The following is a 24,128-nucleotide window of genomic DNA, read 5'->3' as shown; positions in this document are numbered from 1 at the left end:
AGCTATCATCTTCTAGTTGCCACTTTGGTCCAAACTAGGGTGTCATGGATGGAATTGTGTCCGTCAAAAAATATGTGTCAACTTAGTCGGGCCATGATCCCTGGTAGTGAGTGGTTTCCCTCCATTTTGTGATTGTAATTTTATGTTCAGAGGATTAGGGTGGGACTGTAACTCCACCCTTACTCAGGTTACCACCCTGATCCAGTGTAAAGGGAGTTTCCCTGGGGTGTGGCCTGTACCACCTTTTATCTCTCAAGAGATAAAAGGAAAGGGAAGCAAGCAGAGTTGGAGACCTCATACCACCAAGAAAGCAGCACCAAGAGCAGAGCACGTCCTAAAGACACGAGGTCCCTGTGCCTGAGAAGTTCCTCAACGAGGGGAAGATTGAGGACAAGGACCTTCCTCCAGAGCCAACAGAGAGAGAAAGCCTTCTCCTGGAGCTGATGCCCTGAATTTGAACTTGTAACCTACTAGACTGTGAGGAAATAAATTTCTCTTCGTTAAAGCCATCCACTTGCGGTATTTGTTATGGCAGCACTAGATGACTAAGACATAGAGAGTGTTTTGGAGCCCTGGTGGTGCAGTGATTAAGAGTTCAGCTGCTAAACAAAAGGCCAGGAGTTCAAATCCACCGGCGGCTCCTTGGAAACCCTATGGGGCAGTTCTACTCTGTCCTGTAGGGCTTTTATGAGTGGGAATTGACTCCATGGCAATAGGTTTGGGTTTTTTTGTTTGTTTTTAGGGGGTGTTGAATAAAGTGAAATACCGTAGTGTCTGTCATTTACCCTGTGGTGCCAGCTCTGTCACAAAGCCTTTGCTTTGGCCATTCGTTCAGGCTTCTGAAATGCCTACACTGTTTTTGAACAGTTGTTTGTTGGAGGATACTGGGCTGGGGAGTGTGGGGTGGAAGTTGTATAAGGTTTGCATCTGCCTGAAACAGCTTATAATTTTCAAGAATATCACATCCAGAAAACCTTAGAGATTTTCTCTTTCAGGTCTCGGTTTTTAGAGAAAGTGTCGGAGAAGCTGAGGGCCCAGCTCGGGATCACACAGCCAGTCAGTGTCAAGAACTGAGCCTGGACTCCACTTTTCACTTCTCTTGAGTCTGTAACTGGTGCACTCTCCATTATTTTAATTAGGCCGATAAGCCCTGTGCACAAGAACCGATAAATAATACTCTAAGGCAGTGCAAGATGGGTGCCAGATGAGGGGGGCTGACAGCACTGGTGTGGGGTTTCTGAGAAGGAGCCACCATCCAGCTGGGATAATCCAGGAAGCCTTCCTGGAGGAGGGAAGTTTTGCACTGGGCATGAAGGATGGGTGGACTTTAGACTGAGAGGAATGGGGAGCGTCCAGAGCAGAGGTGTGGAGATTGGAAAGCCCAGGACAGATGGTGGGACGTGGATCAGTTTGGCTGGAGGGGAAGGACAAGCAGGAGAAGACGTGAGAGTCACCACGGGGGGTCGGCCCTGGAAACTGACATTTGCTGAGCATCGGTCTTGGGTCAAGTACGGTGTTTGTGCTTTACCTGAGTCTTCACGGTGTCCTGAGTAGGGGATGGAGATCCTGATCACACCTTTCCTCGAGGACATCACATTCTTCCTGCCCCATTCCATACTCGGGGCTCCATCTTCCTCAGAGTAAATGTTGGTTACACTTTGATGCAATGGGGGATATTACCTGGTTTAAAATGGGGGCCGGGGGAGGGGGAGGATTGTATGTTTCTGTAAAGAAGGTCGCAAAGGCATTGGTGGTTAGTTGTTCTCCTGTGGTGAGCCTGGAGCCTGCCTCCCAGCTAATAGGCAGCTAGGGCTCCTGAGTGACCGGACAGTCCATGAATTATTCAGCACCTGGGCCCAGCGAGTGACTGCCCACAAAGTCCTCTGGGAAGGAGGCCCAGCTATCTTGATGAGAGATCGGCAGAGACGCAGGTGCCTGGGAGGAAGGAATGACCACACCCTTCAAGCATTTCACATTTTAACATGCCAGGGCCACACATACTGTTCCAGGTCCTTGCTGCTGGGTAGTCAGGGCCTGGTTTTCAAAGAGCGAGAACTAACAGACACGGCCCCAGTAATGGAACATGTTGGGTGGGATCTGGTTAGACGCCACATTACAGCTGCAGATAAGTTGGTATAGCAACGGAGAGCATTCCCATGGAAGAAACCCCACTCCCAGCCTTTCTCTGCTCTGTCCTTTTCCCAGCCAAGCAGAGGAGTGCAGTTGTCGATCTGTTCACAGTGGTACTTGCTGTAACTATCATGTATTGTTGCTGTCACCGGTATTTGTGACATGCCACTACCACCTCTTTGTACTTGTGTGTGTGTGTACTCATGCGTGTGGGGGCACTCTGTTTCCTCAACTGGATTGAAAGTGATCGCGGGTCCCCCAGATGGCCTGTGCTCGTAGGTGTGACCAAGAAAAGATTGGATGGTTGACTTTTGCCCTCTGTGTACCAGGGGGCGTGGGGCCCGTGTCTTGACAATGTTCGTGTATCCCCATTCTGCTCTGTTTCTCCTTCCTTCTCCAGGTGCTTGCTGTTTTACCTTCTCCTCTCACCGCTTTCATTACAGCAGGTTTGTGTTAAGCAACTGGAATAGGTAAGGTGGGTGTGAATACTGGAAGGCAGGGCCCCAAGGCCTACTTTCACAAAGAACAGATTTGTGTTTCCTCGTTTCTCTCGTGTGTTTCCCACGAGCTGGGCTCACTGCCTCACCTGCCTGCTTGTAAACTCTGGCCCGGTAGCTCTGCGTACCTGCTCGTGGCAGGCTTTTCCCTGGGTGTCGGAGGTGGGAAGAGAACCAGCGGTCCTGGGCAAGAGCAAGCCTGGCCTCAGCTGCATTCCTCAGATGTCTTTTCCTTTCAATGGCCCTCCTGTAGCAGAGCCAGTCACAGCGCTGGCTAGTGTTACATTCACAGGCCTAGCAACACCTGTTTGCCAAAGGTGGGGCCCCTGCACTGGGGCATTCTTTTGCCCCTACCAGGAAGCTTTGCATGTGCAGATAACAGGCAAGATAAGAATCCAGGGATAAGGTTTGGCTGGGGCGCAAGACTCCATAAACTGCATTCCTTCCCCAGGACCTTGGGTACTTGTTACCCAGTGTACCCTTGCCATTTTTCTTCTCAGCAGAGAACAGTCAGGTGCTTTGTATTCCGTTCTCATACGGCTAGTCGGACAAGAAACAGGAAAGGGATAGGATAGAACTAAAGCTAGATTCTTCCTGGTATTTCAGGTTCAGCCATGTACAACCGGACGATTTTGCGGGGTGTGTTGTATGTGTGTTGTGTGTGGAGAGAGAGAAAGAACCATATCCTCCAAGGAATCGAGACAGCACCCCACCTTCAGTCTCAGCTGCCCTGCTGTACATGTGAACTGGGGCTGGAAAAATACCTTCAGCCTTCCCTTATTTTTTCTAGTTATTTTCAGTTGTGAAGTATGAAATCTGATGGCCCCACCTCAAGCAAACATTGGCCTTTCTAAAAACATAGGCCCTGTTATGGATTGAATTGTGTCCCACAGAAATGTTTCCACTTGGCTAGGCCTGGATTCCCAGTATTGTGATAGTCCACCATTTTGTCATCTGATGTAATTTTTTCTCTGTGTTGTAAATCCTACCCCTGTGATGTTAATGAGGGTGGATCAGAGGCAGTTATGTTAATGAGGCAGGACTCAATCTACAAGATTAGGTTGTATCTTGAGTCAGTCTCTTTTGAGATATAAAAGATATGTGAGCAGAGACATGGGGATCTCATACCACCAAGAAAGTAGTGCCAGGAGCAGAGTGTGTCCTTTGGACCCAGGGTCCCTGGACTGAGAAGCTTCTGGACCAGGGGAAGATTGATGACAAGGACCTTCCTCCAGAGCTGACCAAGAGAGAAAACCTTCCCCTGGAGCTGGCGCCCTCAATTTGGACTTGTAGCTTCCTAGACTGTGAGGGAATACACTTCTATTTGTTAAAGCCCTCCACTGGTGGTGTATCTGGTATAGCAGCACTAGATCACTAAGATAGGCCCTTTATAACTTCTTTCATAGTGAGTATTGTGTGCTCACTATCTGACCTGTTACTGCTTTTATATCTATAAAATACAATTTTGAATATGTCTTTCCTGGTCTATTATAATGGGGTTAAAGAGAAGGGACTGGGGTGTGTGAGTGCTTCTGGAGTGTGTGAGCACTATTGGGGTGTGTGAGTACTACTGCGGCATGGATTTCTGGGTGAGTACTACTGAGGTGTGTCAGTGCTTCTGGGTGTGTGAGTATCATTGGGGTGTGTGAGCACTACGGTGTATGAGTATTTCTGGGTATGTGAGTACTACTGGGGCATGTGAGTGCTTCTGGGGTGTGTTGAGTGCTTCTGGGGTATGTGAGTGCCTCTGGGTATGTGAGTACTACTGGGGTGTGTGAGTACTTCTGGGATGTGTGAGTACTTTGGGGCATGTGAGTTCTACTGGGGCGTGTGAGTACTCCGGGGCGTGTGAATACCACTGGGGTGTGTGAATACCACTGGGGTGTGTGAATACCACTGGGGTGTGTGAATACCACTGGGGTGTGTATTTCTGGGTATGTGAGTACTACTGGGGTGTGTGAGTGCTTCTGGGTATTTCTGGGGTGTGTGAGTACTCTGGGGTGTGTAAGTACTATTGGGGTGTGTGAATACTACTGAGGTATGTGAGTACTACTGGGGTGTATGAGTGCTTCTGGGTGTGAGTATTTCTGGGGTGTGTGAGCACTACTGGGGTGTGTGAGCACTACTGGGGTGTGTGAGTACTTCTGGGGTGTGTGAGCACTACTGGGGTGTGTGAGCACTACTGAGTTGTGTTAGTGCTTTCCAGGTGGAGGACTGGTCCTGCCACTTAGAACTGTCCTTGTCCGAAAACTCAAAGGGGTGACCACTGTGATCTCCAGCCTGAGGTCAGTGATTCCATGTGATACAGGGGTGGCCTCCTAGGTGTGAAGTAAGGGGTGGCTGAAGGTGGGACAGAATGAGGAGCAGGCTCTATAGCAAACAAACAAACCTGTGCCATCCACTCATAGTGACCATATAGCGACCTTATAGGACAGAGTAGAACTGCCCCATAGGGTTTCCAAGGAGCAGCTTGTGGAGTCCAACTACCAACCTTTTTGTTAACAGCCCAGCTCTTAACCACTGTGTTACCAGGGCTCCAGGCTCTATATACCAAACCAAAACCAAGCCCGTTGCCTTTGAGTTGATGCTAACTCACAGTGACCCTACAGAACAGAGTAGAACTGCCCCATAGGGTTTTCAAGGAGCAGCTGGTGGATTTGAACTGCTGACCTCTTGGTTAGCAGCTGTAGCTCTTTACCACTACACCACCAGGGCTTCAGGCTCTGTAGTCCCCTCTAATTTTTGAAATTTTCTCTATGAAGGGCTTGAAGACTAGTAATCATAGCTGTTAAGATTATGCTAAAATCTTTGTAATATTTATCTCACTTAATTTATAGAACAACCTTATGAAATCAGTCCCATTATTATGCCAATTTTTCAGGCCCAGAGAATCACAGAGTTAGAAAGTGGCCAGCCAGCTCATTGGATCTTCAGTCCGCTATCAGCCACCTCTCCTTGCCTTTGCATGTCCAAACCCTGACTCAGGCGTTCACAGGGCAGCACTCTAGGAGTCAGTAGCAGGTGGTCTGTCCCTGATCTTCTAGAAGTAGGGGGGGTTATAAGGGGGAGGGAGGTGCCCTTGGGGAGAAAGGAAGCATGGGGTGGGCAGGTGGCCATGACACACAAATGCCAGTGTCAGAGATGCGTTACACCAGGGGCCGTACTGAAAATCGTTCTTTTGGGGTGGAAAGTAGCTTCAAGTGATTTCTTTCGTTTTCTTGCTTTTGCCTGGATTTCTTGATGGTGTATGTTTGGTTGGTTGGTTGCATTTTCTGGTTAAGTGGAGGAATTTCCATTGAAAAGGGGAAGGGTTTTAAAGAGGACACATACTGAAGTAAGCTTTGGGGAGAAAGGAAGGCTGTAACTAGGGAGTTAAGGAGTGGGTGGCTCTCTAGTAATGAAGCAGTATAAGGAGAAAAATGATCACAGTTAAGGACTGAAGACTGGGACGGGGGGAGGAGGGTCCTAGAGAAGGTGGGCCAGAGATAAGACAGAAAGAATCCAAGTGTCAGCAGAGTGTGAATGCTCCTCTATCTGGCCACACCAGTGGAAGAAGATTAATTTAGTAGTATTATTTTGACTTCCTGTAAAGCAATGGTTCTTATAAAGAAACTAGCCACGGTCACCCAGCTGTCCAGCGATTTGACAGGGATGAAGAAGAAGGAAAGGCAGATTTGGAAACAGCATTAGAAGAAGTGGAGGATTTGGCTAAACAGTTTATACGTGAAGCCTTGTTGTTCCTGTCCCTCCTGCTCTCACCACGTCTTTCCCAGCTGTAGGGTTGGTTTTTCCCCAATTGCTTGAGTGTGTATAAATCCCATCACGTCTTAGCACGTTGGCCATCCTCTCCCAGACATTTTCAGTGTTGCTGTTGTTTGGATGTTCAGGAAATGGACCCGAGTTTACCCTTTCAAGTTGGCCGTAATGCAGGGAAAGCATTCGTCTTTTTTTTCCCTTCTCAGACCACATAAAGCCTCCTGGAATGAACATAAGACTTAATCTCACCCCTTCATGTTCCCATTCACATGCCACATGCTAAGTCATCCAGAATCGTAGTGTACAGGCCCACCAAGTATGAGAAACAGAGCAAAAACAAACCAAACCAAAGCCATTCACAACAACAGAACCCGGTAAGTAGCAACTTCTGTGTGAGCTAGCAGACTTAGTGCCAGACTGGACCCAAACTGAATGTCGCAGAGGCTTATGTGGAGGCTTGCTTGGCTTTTAGGTTTACCTCGGTACACTTTGAGTTTGTGGTTTTTTGGAAAAGCTTAGAAATCCTTAATAAGCTGGATATACTCTGAGCACGTAGAAATAGCAGAGGTATCGTAGAAAACTGTCTTGGAAGAAGTACAGCCAGAATGCTCCTTAGAAGCAGGGATGGCGAGATTACATCTCGCATACTCTGGACATGTTATCAGGAGGGATAAGTCCCTGGAGAAGGACATCATGCTTGGTAAAGCAGAGGGTCAGCGAAAAAGAGGAAGACCCTCAACAAGATGGACTGACATAGTGGCTGCAACAAGGGGCTCAAGCATAACGATTGTGAGGAAGGCACAGGACCAGGCTGTGTTTCATTCTGTTGTACATGGGGTTGCTATGAGTAGGACCTACTTGACTGCACCTAACAATGGCAAAAACCCTCTGCTGTCCAGTCGATTCCAACCCATAGCGACCCTATATGACAGAGTTGAACTGCACCATAGGGTTTCCAAGGAGCGCCTGGTGGATTTGAACTGCTAGCCTTTTGGTTAGCAGCCGTAGCTCTTAACTACTATGCTATCAGGGAAAGGAAACCCTGGTGGCATAATGGTTAAGTGCCATGGCTGCTAGCCAAAAGGTTGGCAGTTCGAATCCACCACATGCTCCTTGGAAACTCCATGGGGCAGTTTTGCTCTGTTGCTATGAGTTGAAATTGACTTGACGGCAGTGGGTTAACAACAGCAAGTAGAAAACGTGATAGACATGGGTGGTCTGGGGTTCCACATACTTGTGGCTGTGCCCTAACTGGCTGTGTGACCACAGGCAAGGCCCTGTATTCCTCTCTGAACCTCAGTTGCCTTGTTTGCAAATGGGAGACAATACCTACCTCACAGGGTTAGTCAGTTGAGAAGATGTTTGTGAAAGAGTTTCTCAGCTACAAAAAAATGCTGTAATAATGTGGTGTTCTGGTATTATAATGGCCATTCAGTTTATTTGAAGATTGATGATAATTGGGACTACAAGAATAGTTCCAAGTGGGGAGAACCTAAATGTTGTGGTTATTATAATTACAACGGCTATTCAGTATATTTGAGGACTGATGATAATGGGGACAACAACAGTCTCCAAGCGGGGGGAACCTAAATCACTAATAAATAACTTTAGAAGCAGGAGGAATTTTTATAATCATAGATCCCAACCTTTCTGATGTATAGATCAAGATCCTGTAGCCTCTTGGTGGCATGCAAAATTTAGGGTGAGTCTCAGTCCCTGGCTCTGGACTTGGGTCTTCCCATCGTTACCATACCACTCCTCATTTGTTCTGTCCACAAATAACCTTAAGGACCTTGTTTTATGGCGTCACAAGGATGGCAGATACATGCTACTTGGGCTTCAGTTGATTCTGTCCCAGGTTCGTAGCTGACTGTAAAGTCACTCATGGGCATCTTTCATCCTGCCATGGATTCCTGATGTGGCCTGAAGACAAGTAGAGCCAGTCATCAGAGTCACCTGCCTATGCTGATATCCCTGGCCTGGGTAAGGGCAGTAGTTTTTCTATTTAGGAAAGATTTGAGGAGATGGGCCAAAATTGCAGGGTCTGTTTCTGCAGGAAGCCTCGCTGACTGTTAAGCATTCTGAAAACTGTATTCTGTTTCTGCCATAGGTGTCTTCGGAGTCCCTCATTCTGGATCACTGTAAATGAAACTGTGGGTTGGACACCTGGCCTTCTGCTTTATTAAGATAGAGCTGAATAAGCTCCTTGGAATTCCTTCTTTCCATCCTCAGAATGTCTTTCCTTTCCCTCCTGTCTTTAAAGTACAGTGCACCTCCTCTTGGCTAAAGCTGACTGTTCCACACCTACTTTTCGACCCTTGTCCCACTGGCCTCTTCTAACGTGCTCCATCTCAGGGCTAAAACCTGTGCATAAAGGACAGGCTTGGCTGGACCCCCTGCTCTTGGTCCTATAACTCCTGTTCACTAGTCTTATCTTCCGTCTACAGCCAAACTCACCACCCCTACCTTCTTGTCCTCCTTTGTACCCCTCCCTCTTATTCTCAGACTCTGTAACCTGGCTTCTGCTTTCATGAGCCAGTTGACCTCCTAATTTGCACACCAGATGGTCTTTTTCCTGACTTCTAGTTTCTTGGCCTTTTTGCAACACATGATGATATCTACACCCCTTCCACCTTGAAAATATCTCTTTCCTTGGCTTGTAGAAAACAACCCATTCTTGGCTTTTGCTCTGTAACTCCCTTGCTGTCTTCTTTGGTTTTTCTTCTCCCTCCTCAAGGCTTACCCCAAACCCCAGCTTTCCCTAGGACTCTGTGCTTGGTCTCTTGCCTCTTACCTCCTTTCCTACATTTAAAAACCTATTGTTGTCGAGTCAATTCCAACTCATAGCAACCCTATAGGACAGAGTAGAGCTGCCCGAGAGAGTTTCCAAGGCTGTAAATCTTCACGGAAGCAGACTGCCATATCTTTCTCCTGTGAATAAGGACCTTCCAGTTAGCAGCCGAGTGCTTAACCACCGCACCACCAGGGCTCCCCCTCCTAGATGCAACCTAGGTCCTATTTCAACTCTCACCTCTGTGTCCATCACTTTATCTTCAGCCCCGAGTCTTTAGTCCCACATGCCTGACTGCCTTGTAGACATTTCACCCGGAGGTGTTGCAGGTAACTCAGAGTCTACCTGTCTAGAAGGAAATTTTCGCTCCTTCTCTATACCCTCAAACAGCTCTAAAAACCCTAGTCCTCTTTCCCTCCATCCTCTCCATTGAGCCTTCCACAGTTGCCAAAATCCTGTGGATTAACTCTTGCACTGGCCCCTCCCTTTTTATTTGGATTGCCACGCCCTGTTTAGTCCTTTGACCTGGACAATTGCAGTAACCGCCTCATTGACCTTGCTGCCTTTGGTCTGTCTCCTTTCTGCTCATTCTAACCTAGCACTTCCACATTGACCATCCCAACCCAGACCCCAGCCTCCCTGGCTCAGACGTCTCTAAGGGTTCCCAGTCCAGGCTTCCCACTGAAAACACACTGCTGTTGAGTCGATTCCGACTCATTCAGCCCCTTATACTCCAATCAAATTGTAGCACTCATTGTTCCCTGGACAGTTGGTGATTTTCCTTGTGCTGTTTTTCTGACACTAAGAGAGAAGGCTTTTCTCTCCTTCCAGCCCGTTCATAATCTACCTGTGATTAAAGGTTTGGTCAAAATGCCAGTCCCTCTTGGAGGTTGTCTTCCTGCCTGCCTTCCGAGGCAGATGTAGCTTTCTTGTCTTCTCGAGTCTTAACAGCTTGTCTCTAGCAGGCCTTTATCATCTTCTCCTGGTATTTGCCTGTTTGCATATTTGACCTGTCTCCTTTGGCCAGCGACTCCACCCATCATCTTTGAATTCTCCACAACACTCAGCAACGTGCCTTGGACACAGCTGGTGCCAGTAAATACTGCATGAACAAAGAATGAGGGACCTCTTTCCTTCTTTTGCCTCCTATCCACTGCTGAGTTGGAGGTGGCCATAGGGCCATCAGGGTTATGGAAATAAAGCCTTATCCTAGTCCTTCCTGGCCCCATCGAGCTAAGTGGGTCGCCATTTCTCACCTGTGAGGTTATTAAACAATCCCCAGCCTCACCACCTTTCTTTCCAATACTCCCATGTGTTCACTCTGCCTGGTTTGTTCTAAGTCTGCTCTTTAGGACTGCTGGGGGGTACACACATCCTCCAAGGAGTCTCGGTGGCACAACGGTTAAGCAGTTGGCTGCTAACCGAGTTTTGCAGTTCAAACCCATCCAGTGGCTCCACGGGAGGAACATCTGGGGCCGTTCTCCTCTGTCACATGGGGTCACTATGAGTTGGAATCGACTCAATGGCACCTAACAACAACAACAGACATCCTTGAAAGTGCTTTTGAGGGAACCTTAGTCACTAGTCCCAGCCTCTGCCTCCATCATAATTTAACCTAGCTAATTCATTTCACATACTTTCCCATACCAGAGGGAACTGAACAAGAGATACCAGGAGTGGTGACTCATACCCCCTTCACTTCATTAAATGGCTGAAAGATTAAAAATAAAACATTATGAATTGGCAAGCACTTTGCAATCTCATTTTCTGTGCTGTAGCTGGACACTGAGAGACTTGTCACTGCATCAGTATATTTAATAGTGAAGAGGGGTCAGTGAGAGGATCTTAATTGAGAAAATTTTGTATTCCACGTCTCTTTGTAGCCTTGATGTATTATGTGGATGTGCAAGGAGAGGTGAGCTTTGAAAAACAGACTCTTAATTTTTCAATCGTATTTGACAGTTTTTAGAGAAATTTCCCATCATCCCCTCAACCACATACAGGGTAGGTATTAATTACCCGCCTCTGACAGCTGAGGCTTAGAAAGAATCCAGGGTTTCTGTTAAGGTCATACAATAATGAAGAGGCAGGGCCAGGACTAGGACCTCAGGTGTTCAGAGTCGGACTCCAGTGCTCCTTCCAAAACCCAGTGGTTCTGCCTTCCTTCCTAGCTTCCCATCAGGTTGAATTCCATCTGTAAAAGAGCTTTAGGCATTGCTCAACATCCTGGATGATGAGAAATGGTTGTCTTCTAGTCCTCGTGGGCCCTGGCTTAAAAAGCTGAAGGATGCATCTGGGGATGGACTGAAAACCCAGTGGTGTGGCTGGAAAGAGTGGAGGTTGTTGACACTGGAGAGTTAAGCAAGACTCTAGCTTTACCGCCAGCCCTGGACAGGATGCGGTGGCTTGAATTACTCGTGCCCTGGGGACTGAAGTAAACCTGGGGTGGAGGCCCAGCTCTTCAGTGAAATTTGGAATCCTTTAGGAATGAAATTACCTTCTCCAGTGAGCATCGCTGCAGGGCTCCCTGCTGGAAATTGCCAAATTTCTAATTTGTCGTCTGCCTGGTTTATTGAGAAAAAAGGCAGGTCAGTTATTTCCCGAGAGTAGATTCTGATCAGGGTTATTTTCCATGTGGAGGATTTTTTTTTTGTTTGGGATTGATGGGATAAGGTAGAGAGGGGAGCTTTTAAAATCTGAAGGTCTGGGAAGTTTAGAGGCCAGCCATGTTTTACAAATCCAAGAGCTCTGGAGTAGTTTCTATGCTCTCTAATCTCCTCACCGATTGTAAACTCCTCCAGGTCAAGGATCCCTGTGTGTTTTTTTTTTTTTAAACCTGTGTACCTTTCTCCCACAATGCCTTGCAAATCGGCGCTCCCATAAATCTTCTTTGCATCGGGTTACTCTTATAGGGCGGTGTTATCCCGGGAAATCTTCCCCTTAACGTCCCACGACGTCGGCCTGAGTCTGCTGAAAAGGCTCTAACGTGAGCCTGACGTGCCGTCTCCCCTCGCGGAGGCTCCAGTGTTTACTTTCTCGCCGCGGCCCGGCCCCCTCGCGGTCGGCGCCCGCGCAGTGGAGACCCCGCGCGCGCCCAGGTGCGCGGTCCCCGTGGCCGCGTGATCTCCGCCCACGCTAAGCGGGCACCGGCCTCCGGGGCCGGGACCCACGGGGCTCCTTCCCCTCCGGGGCCGGCCGGCCGGCCGGCGTGCTCTCCTTTCCCCGTGATAGTAATCGGGGACTTTTCCGTTACGTGAGGCTGTCCACAAAAGATCGTCACTCCAGCAGCTTTGTTGGGCAAGGTGGCAGGGCGGCGCGGCCGGCGGCGCGTCCGGGGCCCGGACCGCGGCGCCAGGTGGCGGCGGCGGCGGCCGGTGGGCTGGGGGGCCCCGCTGGGCTGAGGCCCCCGGCCCCCCGAGCCCCTCCTCGTGGTCCGCCCGCGTCTCCCCCGCCGGGCTGTTATGCTAATGAGGTGACATCACCGCCCAGCACCCGGCGAGTGGCTCCCGGTTAAATTACAAACCGGCGGGCAGCGGGGAGGAGGCGTGTGCGCTGCGCCCGCGGGCTCCCGGGCTCGCCGGCCGTGGCACGCCGAGGATTGGCCGCGTCGGAAACACATTTTAGGGAGGACTCGCGCCTCCCGCCCTTCTCCCGCCCTCCCCGGTCATTGCTCCCCGGCTTTTCTGGGCGAGAGCCACAAAAGGACGGAGAGCGGCGAGGGGTTAGATGCGCGAGCGGGCGCGCGGGGCCGGGCCGAGGTGGACTCCTGCGCAGCCAGCTTCCGATCGGGCCGCCCTGCTGGACCTGCCCCCGGCATGGGGCTTGCCTGAGGGCCAGCCCTTCGGTCGGGGCCGGGAGCCCGGCGGCGCGGCGGCGACTGCGTGGTGCATGGGGCTTGGAGGGGGCGCGCGCGGGGTCTCCTCGGTGCAGCCCGCCGGGGCGCTACGCAGGGCGTGATGGAATTGCCCAGGACCTCCAGCATCTCCGGGCCGCTGTCGCCGGGGTACACCGGGCAGGTGCCTTACAACTACAACCAGCTGGAAGGCAGATTCAAGCAGCTCCAAGGTAAGCCCCCTCCCAAAGGCCGGGCCTGCCCGGGGGCCGTGCCCACGGGGGTTCGGAGGCCGTACTTATGCCTTAGGGCGTACGACCCTAATGAAGACGGGCGGCCGCACGGCCCAGCCCCAAAGCCTCCAGTTGGCCGCGAACTCTTATTTGGCTACTTTGAGGGAGTCGATTTCTCACTCCCTGTTCCAGAAAAGCCACCATGTGGAATCTCATTTTCTTGCTTGTCAGGTATCTGCTGCCCCCCGCACACACCTTTTCCCATCTCTTAGCCATCTTTGCACCTCAGGAGAGCAAGGCTGAGAAACCTATTAGTATGCAGGTATTCGATTCGGTCACCTTTGCCTCCCAGCCCCCAGCCTCTTACCTCTCCAAAGCCTTCAAGGTGTAAAGGGCAGCGTGTGAGACCCGGTGCTGTGGAACAATAGTAAAGGGAAGGAGGGAGTGGCCTTTTTGTTCCTAAGCCTTCAGTAAATTACAGTTTTGATTCCTCAGCTTAATTTTAACGCTTTTGATGTATTGTGTTAGCGGAGCGCCTTCCATCCGTTTAGTGGGCCGTGTAATTTATAATGAAAGCCAGTTACTGCCATTCCAGTGTACGGGTTGGATGAGTGGGATCAATGGTAGGTTTTTAAGAGCATGTAGTAGGCTCAATCCTGAATGGATCCGACATTGTACTGCACGTATTTTAGGGAGAACGGGGTGCAGCCTTCCTGGCCCCCCGCAGCCCTGGGTGTCCCGGCCAGCAGGCCTAGCTGACGGTGTCTCTCTCAGGGCTTACACATGAAAAAGGATTCGTAACTGAAAACAGAACTCCTTCCGTTTGGAAGCCCCTGGAATCAGTAATGGGCCAGGAATGGTTCTAGGGCTGCGAAAAAGTAGCCTCGCCGATTGTGTGTGTTTCTTATTTTAACTCTTCCTGGTGCCACCAATGCGGTTCCTGTGAGGAGGAGGAGGAGGAGGAAGGAAGCAGCTCCCTCCCAGAATGTTTTCATTGGGAAAGGGGGGAGGATGGAGTTCATTCATAGGTTTATTTTTCTTGTGAAATAGTTGACAGTCATGACACTTTTCTGGACAACAAGAGACAGAACAGGATGTGATCTTAAACATTTGCTTAAACAAGGCTGCATTCCTGGGGCAGTTAGCTAAGAGGGAGCTCCACTCAGTGTGGGGAATGGTTATGGGCCTTTGCTTCATTCCTCTTGAGCGTTTAGAAGGTGGAATTTGTTTTTTAAAAAAGTAAAGGGGTCAGCGTTGGTGAGAGGAACTTGTACGTGGTAAACAGAGAAGCAGGGGTGTGTCTGTTACCCCTGAATCGATGCTGGGAGCCCCACAGTTTGAGGTTCTGAGAATTCAGAAAGCGCCTGTCCTTTGCATGGCCCAGGCATCTGGCTTTATTGTGTCCTACCGCCAAGGGAAAGCACCCACAGGGGCTCCTTGATCTGAAAATCTACCACCATTCTCCAGCCAGTCCACGCTCGTAGTCTCAGAAGAAACTGCAGGATGAGGAGAAAATGAAAGAACGTGTGGGGAGGAGGCACCCAGAGGCCCACCCATAACAAAGGCTGTTATTCTGAAAGGGTTGAAGATGGTTGTAAAACTGCTTACAGAGAAGGGTGGAGCTTATGCACAGGAAATGTCTTAAACTGTCCTCTCTGGGCAATGTAAAATTTAAGTTTAAAAAGAAAAAATCACTATGTACCCCTATTTCACCACATAAGTGCTTCTCTAGGAAATCCCTTCAGAAGGGATGGGCTTCACATTTCATGGTGCGGGCCTTTTTTTTTTTTTTTAGTGACCTTTGTCTCCTAATTCAGCTTCAGATAACCCTTCTTTCAAAATTTTGTGGTTTCAGAGTTGCACAAGTTCAGTGCTGGTATTTCTGTAACAGAAAACCACCCCTGTTGAGGAACTGAGAAAGGGCGAATTAACTTTCAAGTGTGGTGGATCCCAGGGGAATTGTAAACATTTGGCAGTGGCCTTAGTAACAAATGGAACTGATTGTGTTTTAAGCAACCTCAGGAGAATTTCGGTGTCGTCCCCACCGTTGATATTTTGTTCAGTATTTATAGTTCTTCCAGTCATCACACACTTTGATGGCATATAGATTCTGTCTGCTGATTTAATTTTATACATGCCTACAAGGCTGCGTTTTTTTACTCTTCCTGGCACTTGTCACCCAGTATTGATCTGTATTGGTTTTCTAGTGCCTCCTATACTACGACGTTACTCAGTGTCTGTGCTTGAGGGTGCCGTGATTTTGTGGGAGTTATTTCTATAATATTGCTGGCTTCAAATACATTTATGGTAAAACCCCAGCCCAGTGCCATCGAGTCGATTCCGACTCGTAGAAAAAAAAAACTGTAGAACTAGATTTGATGTGTGAGTCTGGTCTTTCTAGATAAAATAGCTTGTAGCGATTTACGGGAAAATAAATGAGTAATTAAAACAAAATCTTACTGAGTTAAGGGCCTGAGATGTAGAGTAGTATCTTTATCAGGCTAAAGGCTCCTGGCATCAGATAATGTAGGGCCTTCAACCTCTGAAGATTTCAACATTAACCACCAGCACTCAGCACACACACAGCCCCAAACCCCATTTGCTTGCTCCATATGCGTGCTCACCCTTAAATTTTTCATCTGCAAAATTAAGTCACCACCTTTCTCAGAGTCAACTCAGGTATCTTACAAAGTTGGATTAGTTGTTTCTGTTTTTGGGTAAGAGAGGAACTCTGAAACACACCAAAAATCAACCTGATGTGTTTAGGAAAATGTGTTTGTATTAACAGAGAGGTTCATGCCCTCTTCCTCGCATTTTTGTATCAGCCAGATTAACCCCTTATTGGAGGATGTTACTCTCCTACTCAGAAACCTTTCCTGTGCCTGTTGTGTAAATGACATTTCAGACACCTGAGCTTGGCAGTGGCCTTCAGAACCCTCCACTGAATGGTCCCACCCCCCAGAAAGCCCAGTGCTGTCGAGTAGATTCCAACCTATTACACCTCTTACATTCCAGTAGAACTTTCTAGGCAGGCAGGCCTTCCGCCCTTACAGTTCAACCCTGAGCTTCACCTTCTGCCTTTTTTTTCTGCCTTCTGCCTCAAATGCCCCACCTTTTCACCTCACCCAGAGAAATGCTTCCTACGGTGTTTTAAAGACTGTGCTTACCTGTCCTGTATTTCGTAAAGCTTCTCGTCTCTTCGGAAGGAGTTGCCAGGAAAAGAGGTTTCATTGAGTGCTTACCCTATACCAGACGTTTTACTAGGATCTTTATATGGTATCTTATCTGTGGTTTATAACATACCTATGAGGTTTTATAGATGAAAAGAAAAGGCAGATAACTTGTCCGGGGTCACAAGCATTGTTGGGCTCAGGCTACATACTGCTCTTGTTGCTTTCTTTTCCCAGACTTCTAGATGTTAGTATTAATATTTCATTTCTACCAAAAAAAAAAAAAGAAAAGAAATGGCAGGGCGACGTTGTGAAATGGCCACCGTACCTGCCCCCAGGGCACTGATTCTCCCGGTGCTGGTGGTAGAGTTGTGATGAAGACAACCTAGTTGAAAGGTATCGGAATGAGCTCTCTCTGCTGCCTTAGCCTTCTGACCCTGACATTCAGGACCTGGTATTTCTGCAGAAGGTGCTTTCTGTGGCTGTTCTGGCTCACTGAGTTTTGCTTCACTGACCAAGGAGAGTTATGGAGCACTCTGTCTCCATTGGGACAGAGGGGGAGTAAAGAATTTCAGGCCATGGCAATGTTTTACTCTCAGGTTTATAATGTGCTAAGAGTGGCCTTGTTGAATTTTTAAATTTTAATTTCTTAACTCCTTGGGTAAGAATATTGCTGGTTTTATACGTGCAGATCATGAAGGAAACATATTTTTAAGTTTTTAAGACATTCCCAGTTTGTTGTTATATCTAGACGTTTGTGTTGCTGAATTTCTTAAACTTCAGAGAAAGAAGGTTGTGCGGTTTACACCCACCTTTCATAAAGAAACTTTGTTCTTAAGATCTTAGGAAATGTTAAGTAAGTAGCCCTAAATATTTCGTGTTTTGAGAGAAAAGAGAGTTAGTGACAAATAATAGACCCTGTTTTTTTAAGGGGGAGGTCTTGGGGACAGGATTTATGAAAAACATTTTTGGGTTTAATAGAAGTATGAAAGATTAGCTTTTTGGTCTAGATACCTGCCAGAACTATAGTTCTTTGAGCCCAGACAGCTTTGTGTAGGATGTCATAAACACATACAAAAAAACTCCTTTCTCTGGTTTACCAGAGTTTCAGCTCAAAATTTAGAAGTGCCTGACAGTTTTGAATGATGTAGTGATAATGATAACTAGTGTGTACAGAACTTAACTGTAAGATCTATCATTTTGGTTAATTAACTAAATGGGATTATGCAAAGTACCCAGCAGGGATCTAGTACTTTAGTCAAGTCTAAATAAATGTGCATTTTCTTAGTACCAATAATAATCTCCTGGGGTAGATACTCTTACTTTTTATAGGTAAAAAACAGATAATTGGCTTAAGAGGCTAGCTTTCCGGAACTCAGATAGTCTAACTCCAAATTTGATGTTTTCCTACGGTACTGAAAGTGTGGGTTAGGTGGGGACCGTAACACCCATTGCCCAGATATCATGAATACACTCTCCTGCTGGCATGGAAGATTAATGTGTTCCGAGAACTGCTCAGACCTCTGGCAATGTGGGGCTCTTTTTTTTTGTTGGCTAGGAACACTGGTGGCACAGTGGTGAAAGTGATCGACTGCCAACCGAAAGGTCGGTGGTTCGAAACCACCAGTGGCTCCTGGGTAAAGATGTGGCCGTCTGCCTCCATAGGGTTTTACAGCCTTGGAAACCCTGTGGGGTTGCTATGAGTCAGGCAGTATAGGCAACACCAGCTCTTTCAGCTTAAATCCAGGGTTTGACGGGAAGGATCGTTAAAGGAACACTTGGAGGCCAGTTACATCAAGGGGTGGAGGAGGAGGGTGATACCTCCTTTTGAGGAGAAAATACCACGTGTTTTAGGGAGTGAAGTAGTGGGACTGTAAACTTTCTGAGGGCTGAGAAAGCTTTCTAGATGACGAGTGTCCCAAATCATCTGTTCACGTGCTCTGTGCCTGGAAATTTCACGGCCCCACTACCTCTTCCTCTGTTTTAATCTCTTTCCGTGGCTTCCAGAAGCACCCTCATGTCGCTGCCCCAGCTTCCCTAAAGCCAGGCCCCGAAAAGACCTCTCCTCTGTGCCAACACTTTTGGGAGCTGACTACAGCCCTTCCAACCCTCAGCTCCCCTTCTGCCTCTGATGATGGTACTCACGATTCTCCACACCCACCCTGCATTTTCCAATCCTTGCTCTTTTGGTTTCTTTCACCGGAGTCATTTCATGTGCCAGGACCAGGCTTTTGAGGCTCAGCTCAGATGCCCTCTATTCAGACCATTCCAAGAGGGACACAAGGTCACGATCCTGCCTGGACTCCTTCCCTTTAAGATTGAAAGTTTAAGCATTTGGTTGTTCTCTGTGGTTTTCACATGTTGCTTTTTGTTATAGTTTGAGTATTTGTCTCTTCGTTTTACCTATATTTTACAAAGTATGGGAGCCTGAAGACAAAAGTCTCAGCATAACCTGCCTTACACATACCAAAATCCAAACCTGTTGCCGTCGAGTTAATCCGGACTCATAGTGATCCTATAGGACAGAATAGAACTGCCCCATAGGGTTTCCAAGGAGCTGCTGGTGGATTCAAACTGCAGTCCTTTTGGTTAGCAGCCGAGCTCTTAACCACTGCGCTACCAGGGCTCCGCCTGACACGTAGCCTCCACTAACTGTTTGTTAAAAGAGTGAATAAATGAAGTTGATGTTATGGACTACCTTACTGCTGTGGTTCTCAAATGGGGTCCTGGGATCAGTGGCATCAGCATTACCGCAGAACTTGCTAGAAATGCAAATTCTCAGGCCCCTACTTCTGACCTGAGTCAGAAACTCTTGGGGTGGGACCCAGCAGTAGGTGTTTTTAACAAGCTTGCCAGGTGATTCTGGTGCACACTAAAGCTTGTGAGAAGAATTTCCTTACTGGATCATTTGTACAGTTGTCTTTTTGCAGTTTCTTGGGGGAGGGTGAAGAGGGGGTGGCAGACTGCTGAGCTGTCTCCAAATAGAAATAGGCATAACTTATTTTTAATGAAGAAAGAAGAGTTGGGAAAAGATATGTTTTAGAACCTGTAACCCATTGCCGTTGAGTTAATTCCGACTCATGGCAGCCCTTACTGGACGGAGTAGAACTGCCTCATAGGGTTTCCAAGGAGCAGCTGGTGGATTCAAATGGCTGACCTTTTGGTTAGCAGCCGAACTCTTAACCTCTGTGCTGCCAGGGCTCCATGTTTTAGAACATGCTTTAGAGCAATATTGTGTGATAGTGGAGAAGGCACGAGCTACGTAGGAATTGTCTCTATCCTACTAAATTAGACATGCCATTTAGCATGTATAGGCCACAGTCCCTCACCTGCCAGATGGAGTCAGTTTGTTCTAGCTCCCTCACTGAGTGGTGTGAGGACCAATGTAGAAGGGGATGCCAGTTTAGAAAAAATGAAGATAAAGTTAATAGTACGCGTAGGCTCCAAGGACAGTTCAACAAGGCATGGCTTAACTCCATTTAGATTCCTAGTACAGAATCTATTGGATTTATTTAACCTTAGAAAACCCAGGCAGCTTGACGTGGAGCCCTACAGCTTAGCGCCTGGGAGGTAGGAAGTTGGCATCTGACCATGGCCTTGTCCTGGACGTCTGGACGTCTGTTCCCTTATCTGAGCAACAGGTCCACCTTCAGGATTGTGTTGAACAGCAAGTGCCGTAGTAATACATACGGAGTTCCCTTGAGAACGTCCATGTGCTTCTGGAAATATAAAGTCTTGTTATTGTTTCCATAATTTTTTTTTCTTTTTTTAAAGAAAACATCTGTGTATAAACGTGAAGAATTCTAGTGCTGCTGATGACTAGTGAACGTGGTGCAGCGTTTTACGTACGGACGTTGGGGTTCATTTTGTCTTTAACCCTGTCTTCTGGAAAATGACTGGGTGGTGACAGAGCTTCTATTAACAGTAGTTTTCAATGAAAAATAGTTTAAGAGCCGAATGTCTGTTAGTCTTGGAATTCCGCTTGTACACCTTGTCCCACCAAGCCAGGTAGATAACAGTCATTTTTGGATATTGGCGTCCTTTCTCCCTCTTGCCTGACAAATTTTTGTCAACCCTGACCGAGATCTCCCACTATAAAAACTAATGACAGGAAAATAAATGACAAGGGTATTGCAAGCATTTTTCTAAATTTACTGCAATAGCTTTTACCGGATTGGCCTAATTAAACATTTGGCAGTTGTTGAGCCATTTTATGGATGCAATGGACCCGCCATTTGAAAACTCGATAGTTGGTCACTAATCTAGGCTACAATAAAGCAAGAAGGAACCTAAGACATAAAATACTAAAAAAAAAAAACCCCAACAATAAACAAAAAAAAACCTGACTTTAAAAAATTACAATGCTTGATCTTTTGTTTGTTTTGCTTATTTATGAGCAAATACTTGTTGATTCCTCCTTTTCTGTGAGCAGCTGGCCCCAGGTTGGAGGGAGAGAGGGCGCATTGGAAAGTGCCTGGGTGGCTGAGCTCTGCTGGAAGCACCAGCTGAGCCGGAGGAGAGGTGGATGGAAGCAAGTGGAGAAGGAAACTCCAGGCAAGAGTGGGGGACCCAGGGAGGGGAGTTCAGGCAGGTTGGTGGTGGCTAGCTTTGAGTGCAAGGTGAGTCAAGGTGGTGGAAGAAGGAAGTAAATAAGACGATGTCATGGATTGAATTGTGTCTCCCTAAAATATGTCAGCTTGGCTAGGTCATGATGCCCTTGTATGATGGTCTACCATTTTATCTTGTGATGTAATTTCCCTAAATGTTGTAAATCCTATCACTATGATGTAATAAGATGGATTAGCAGCAGTTGTATTGATGAGGTCTACAAGATTAGGTAGTGTCTTAAGCCAGTCTCTTTTGAGATACAAAAGAGAGAAGTGAGCAGAGAGACATGGGGACCTCATACTACCAAGAAAGCAGTGCTGGGAGCAGAGTGCGTCCTTTGGACCTGGGGTTCCTGTGCTGAGGTGCTCCCAGACCAAGAGAAGACTGATGACAAGAACCTTCCTCCAGAGCTGACAGAGAGAGAAAGCCTTCCCCTGGAGCCGGCGCCCTGAATTCAGACTTCTGGGTATTGGACTGTGAGAGAATAAACTTCTCTTTGTTAAAGCCATTCACTTGTGGTATTTCTGTTACAGCAGCACTAGATAACTAAGACAGGATTCAGAGTCTTCTGAGGCAGGTTAGGGAATTTGCAAGTAGGTCAAGCAGTAGGAAGCCACTAAAGGATTTTAAACAGGGAGTGACTTGTTTTGTCGCCCCCCCCCTTTTTTTTAAAGAAAGGTCAGCCTGACTCCTGAGTGTGATGATTGTTTTTTTTTTTTTCCCCCCTAACTGAAGTCCATACTTTATTCAGCTTTCCTGAGGTTTTACCTAACACCCTTTTCTGTTCTAGGATCCCATCCAAAATACCACATTACATTTAGTTGTCAAGCCTCTTAGGCTCCCCTTGGGTGATGATTGTTCTGGAGGCTGGGGGTCAAGAGAGGAGACAGAGCCTGTGGCGTTTGTTAGGGGTGAGAAACTTAGAAATAACAAAAAAAACCGTGGCCGTTGAGTTGATTCCAACTCGTGACGATTCTGTAAGAGGACACAGTAGAACTGCCCTGTAGGGTCTCCAGGGAGTAGCTGATGGATTTGAACTGCCAACTTTTTGGATAGCAGCCGAGCTCTTAACCACTGTACCACCAGGGCTCCAGAAATAATATAGCACCCTGGAATTTTGAACTGCCTGACCCTTGGAACCTTGTTACTCGGTGCGGCCTGCAGATCCCCTGGGGTTTTGTTAGGCAGAATCTCAGGCCGAACCCAGACCTCAGTTTGACAAGATGCCCAGGTGTTTTGTATGCAGAGTTCAAGTCTGAGGAACTCTGCCTTGGAAACAGCCTTCTCTCCCTGCGGCCCTTATCTGTGCTATGAGCAGAGGAGAACACAGTCCCAGAAGGGTTATGACCTTTCTGAGGTTTGAAGTTTATATGTTTTATACAGAGTATGCGTTAAAGATATGGATTTTTTTTTTTAAGTGAACTGAATCGTTTTAATTAACTAAAAACAATTTTCTTGGGTATCTGAATGTATAACAGTTAATTAAATTTTAGTAGTACCCTACGAGATTACAGAACTTTAAAGCATGGTTGGTTAATTCCTTGCTTTGTAAGTCTTTGTAGAATCTGGCTGGGATTTTCCTACTTGCCAGTCCTGAAGTTCTAGAAATTTGTGAGGTTAAAACACAGTGTCTTTTCATTTACTCATTTGGTATTAATGGAGAATTACAAAAAATACTCTGGGGCCAGTTGCTCTGAGTTCTTGCAGAATTTCAGCATGGTGTCCTGAGAAATGGAGGCTTAATTAGTCCATACCGGGCTTTATGACTTAAACCTTTTGAATACATTTTTATGATTAAAGAAGTAATATAGCACCCCAGACCCCCACGCTCCATCTTTGTAGAGTGATCCTCTGGTAAATGAGTGTCATTCCTGTTCTTGCCATGGATTAGAATTTAGCCCAGTTTCAGGCGGATGAAACATTTATCTAGCAGCACTTTCAGGTTTTGGTGTTAAAGGTGGATTTGAAAGACATGAAATATTTGTTACTTGACAAGTGCTCATTTCCTCTTGAGTCTGCAGGTGAAGCTTTGAAATGACTGGTTATTGATAAGGGAAAAAGAAGTACCTGCTGAAACTTGTTGGTTTAAAGTTTTTGCCCTTTAGAAGAAGAAAGAAAAGGTATGGGGAAGATAAGTGACTTTTGTTCTTAACTGGCAACATTCCAGAACCTTCCTGAAGCAAGGGGAGCAGCAGGTAATAAAAAAAAACGGTAGCGTCAGGAAGTGATTCACGGGGAGGGTTGTTCTTTCAAAGGCAGGGTCAAAGGCCATTAACGGACAAACTAAAAACTCTAACCGTTTGTATCATCCCCAACTTTTTTTATGTGGTTCTGATTTCTCAGCAATATTATGACATCCTCAAAATAAATAAAGCAGGACCGGGTTGTGTTTCATTCTGTTGTACATAGAGTCGCTGTGAGTCGGAACTGACTCGATGACACCTAACAACAACGACAAAATAAAAATGGAAGAATGGCTCATATAAGATCTTGCAATCCCTGCAGATTTTCGCATTCCGGTAGTTCTTCTCTGTATGCGTATTTATTTTACCGTTATTGTAATCATATGGAGGAGCCCTGGTGGTGCAGTGGTTAAAGCAGTCAGCTGCTAACCAAAAGGTTCGGCAGTTCGAACCCATCACCCACTCCCTGGGAGGAAGATGAGGCAGTCTGCTTCAGTAAAAATTTACAGCTTTAGAAACCGCCCCCCAAAAAACTAAACCCAGTGCCGTCGAGTTGATTCCGACTCATAGCGACCCTATAGTGTTGCTTTTAGTCTGAATTGACTCAGTGGCAGTGGGTTTGGTTTGGTTGGTTGGCATAATCACAGGGATTCCGTTTTGTCTTGGAGTCTTTTTACTTTTTACTTAACATTGTAATATTTGGCCGTTTTTATGCCTCTTGCTAAATATTGCCAAAGTGCTTTCCAAGTCCGGGCAATTTATTTACTAATCTGAAGCTGTTTCCTCATCTGTGGGCTGGGGCTAATAGGAAGCCTATGTAATGAGATTGCAGTAAGAACTGAGTGAGATTATCCAGGGCAGCTTGTTTGGCTCGGTACTGGCTACGTAGGAAGCACACCTGATAATGGCAGCTGGGATAATTAAAGGT

At 47.1% G+C, this 24,128-nt stretch overlaps 1 protein-coding gene across 2 annotated transcripts in view; it reads left to right on the top strand.

Annotated features, from left to right (window-relative positions):
- The window catches only part of SPTBN1 (spectrin beta, non-erythrocytic 1), a 223,013-nt gene that overhangs the window by 89,306 nt on the left and 109,579 nt on the right, over window positions 1–24,128 (top strand). The window contains exon 1 of one of the 2 annotated variants that reach the window (XM_010597267.3): window positions 12,701–13,239. The exons of the other annotated variant lie outside the window; for it this stretch is intronic. Within the exon in view, the coding sequence (XP_010595569.1) occupies window positions 13,131–13,239 (109 nt within the window). The 5' untranslated portion in view covers window positions 12,701–13,130. Of the gene's footprint in view, window positions 1–12,700; window positions 13,240–24,128 lie in introns of those variants that run through there. 2 annotated transcript variants of the gene reach the window in all.

The sequence above is a fragment of the Loxodonta africana genome, chromosome 26, assembly GCF_030014295.1.
Source record: "Loxodonta africana isolate mLoxAfr1 chromosome 26, mLoxAfr1.hap2, whole genome shotgun sequence".
In the NCBI taxonomy this organism is placed as follows: domain Eukaryota; kingdom Metazoa; phylum Chordata; class Mammalia; order Proboscidea; family Elephantidae; genus Loxodonta; species Loxodonta africana.
Note: the sequence above shows the minus strand (reverse complement) of the source record. Positions and strands in the feature narration are given on the sequence as shown.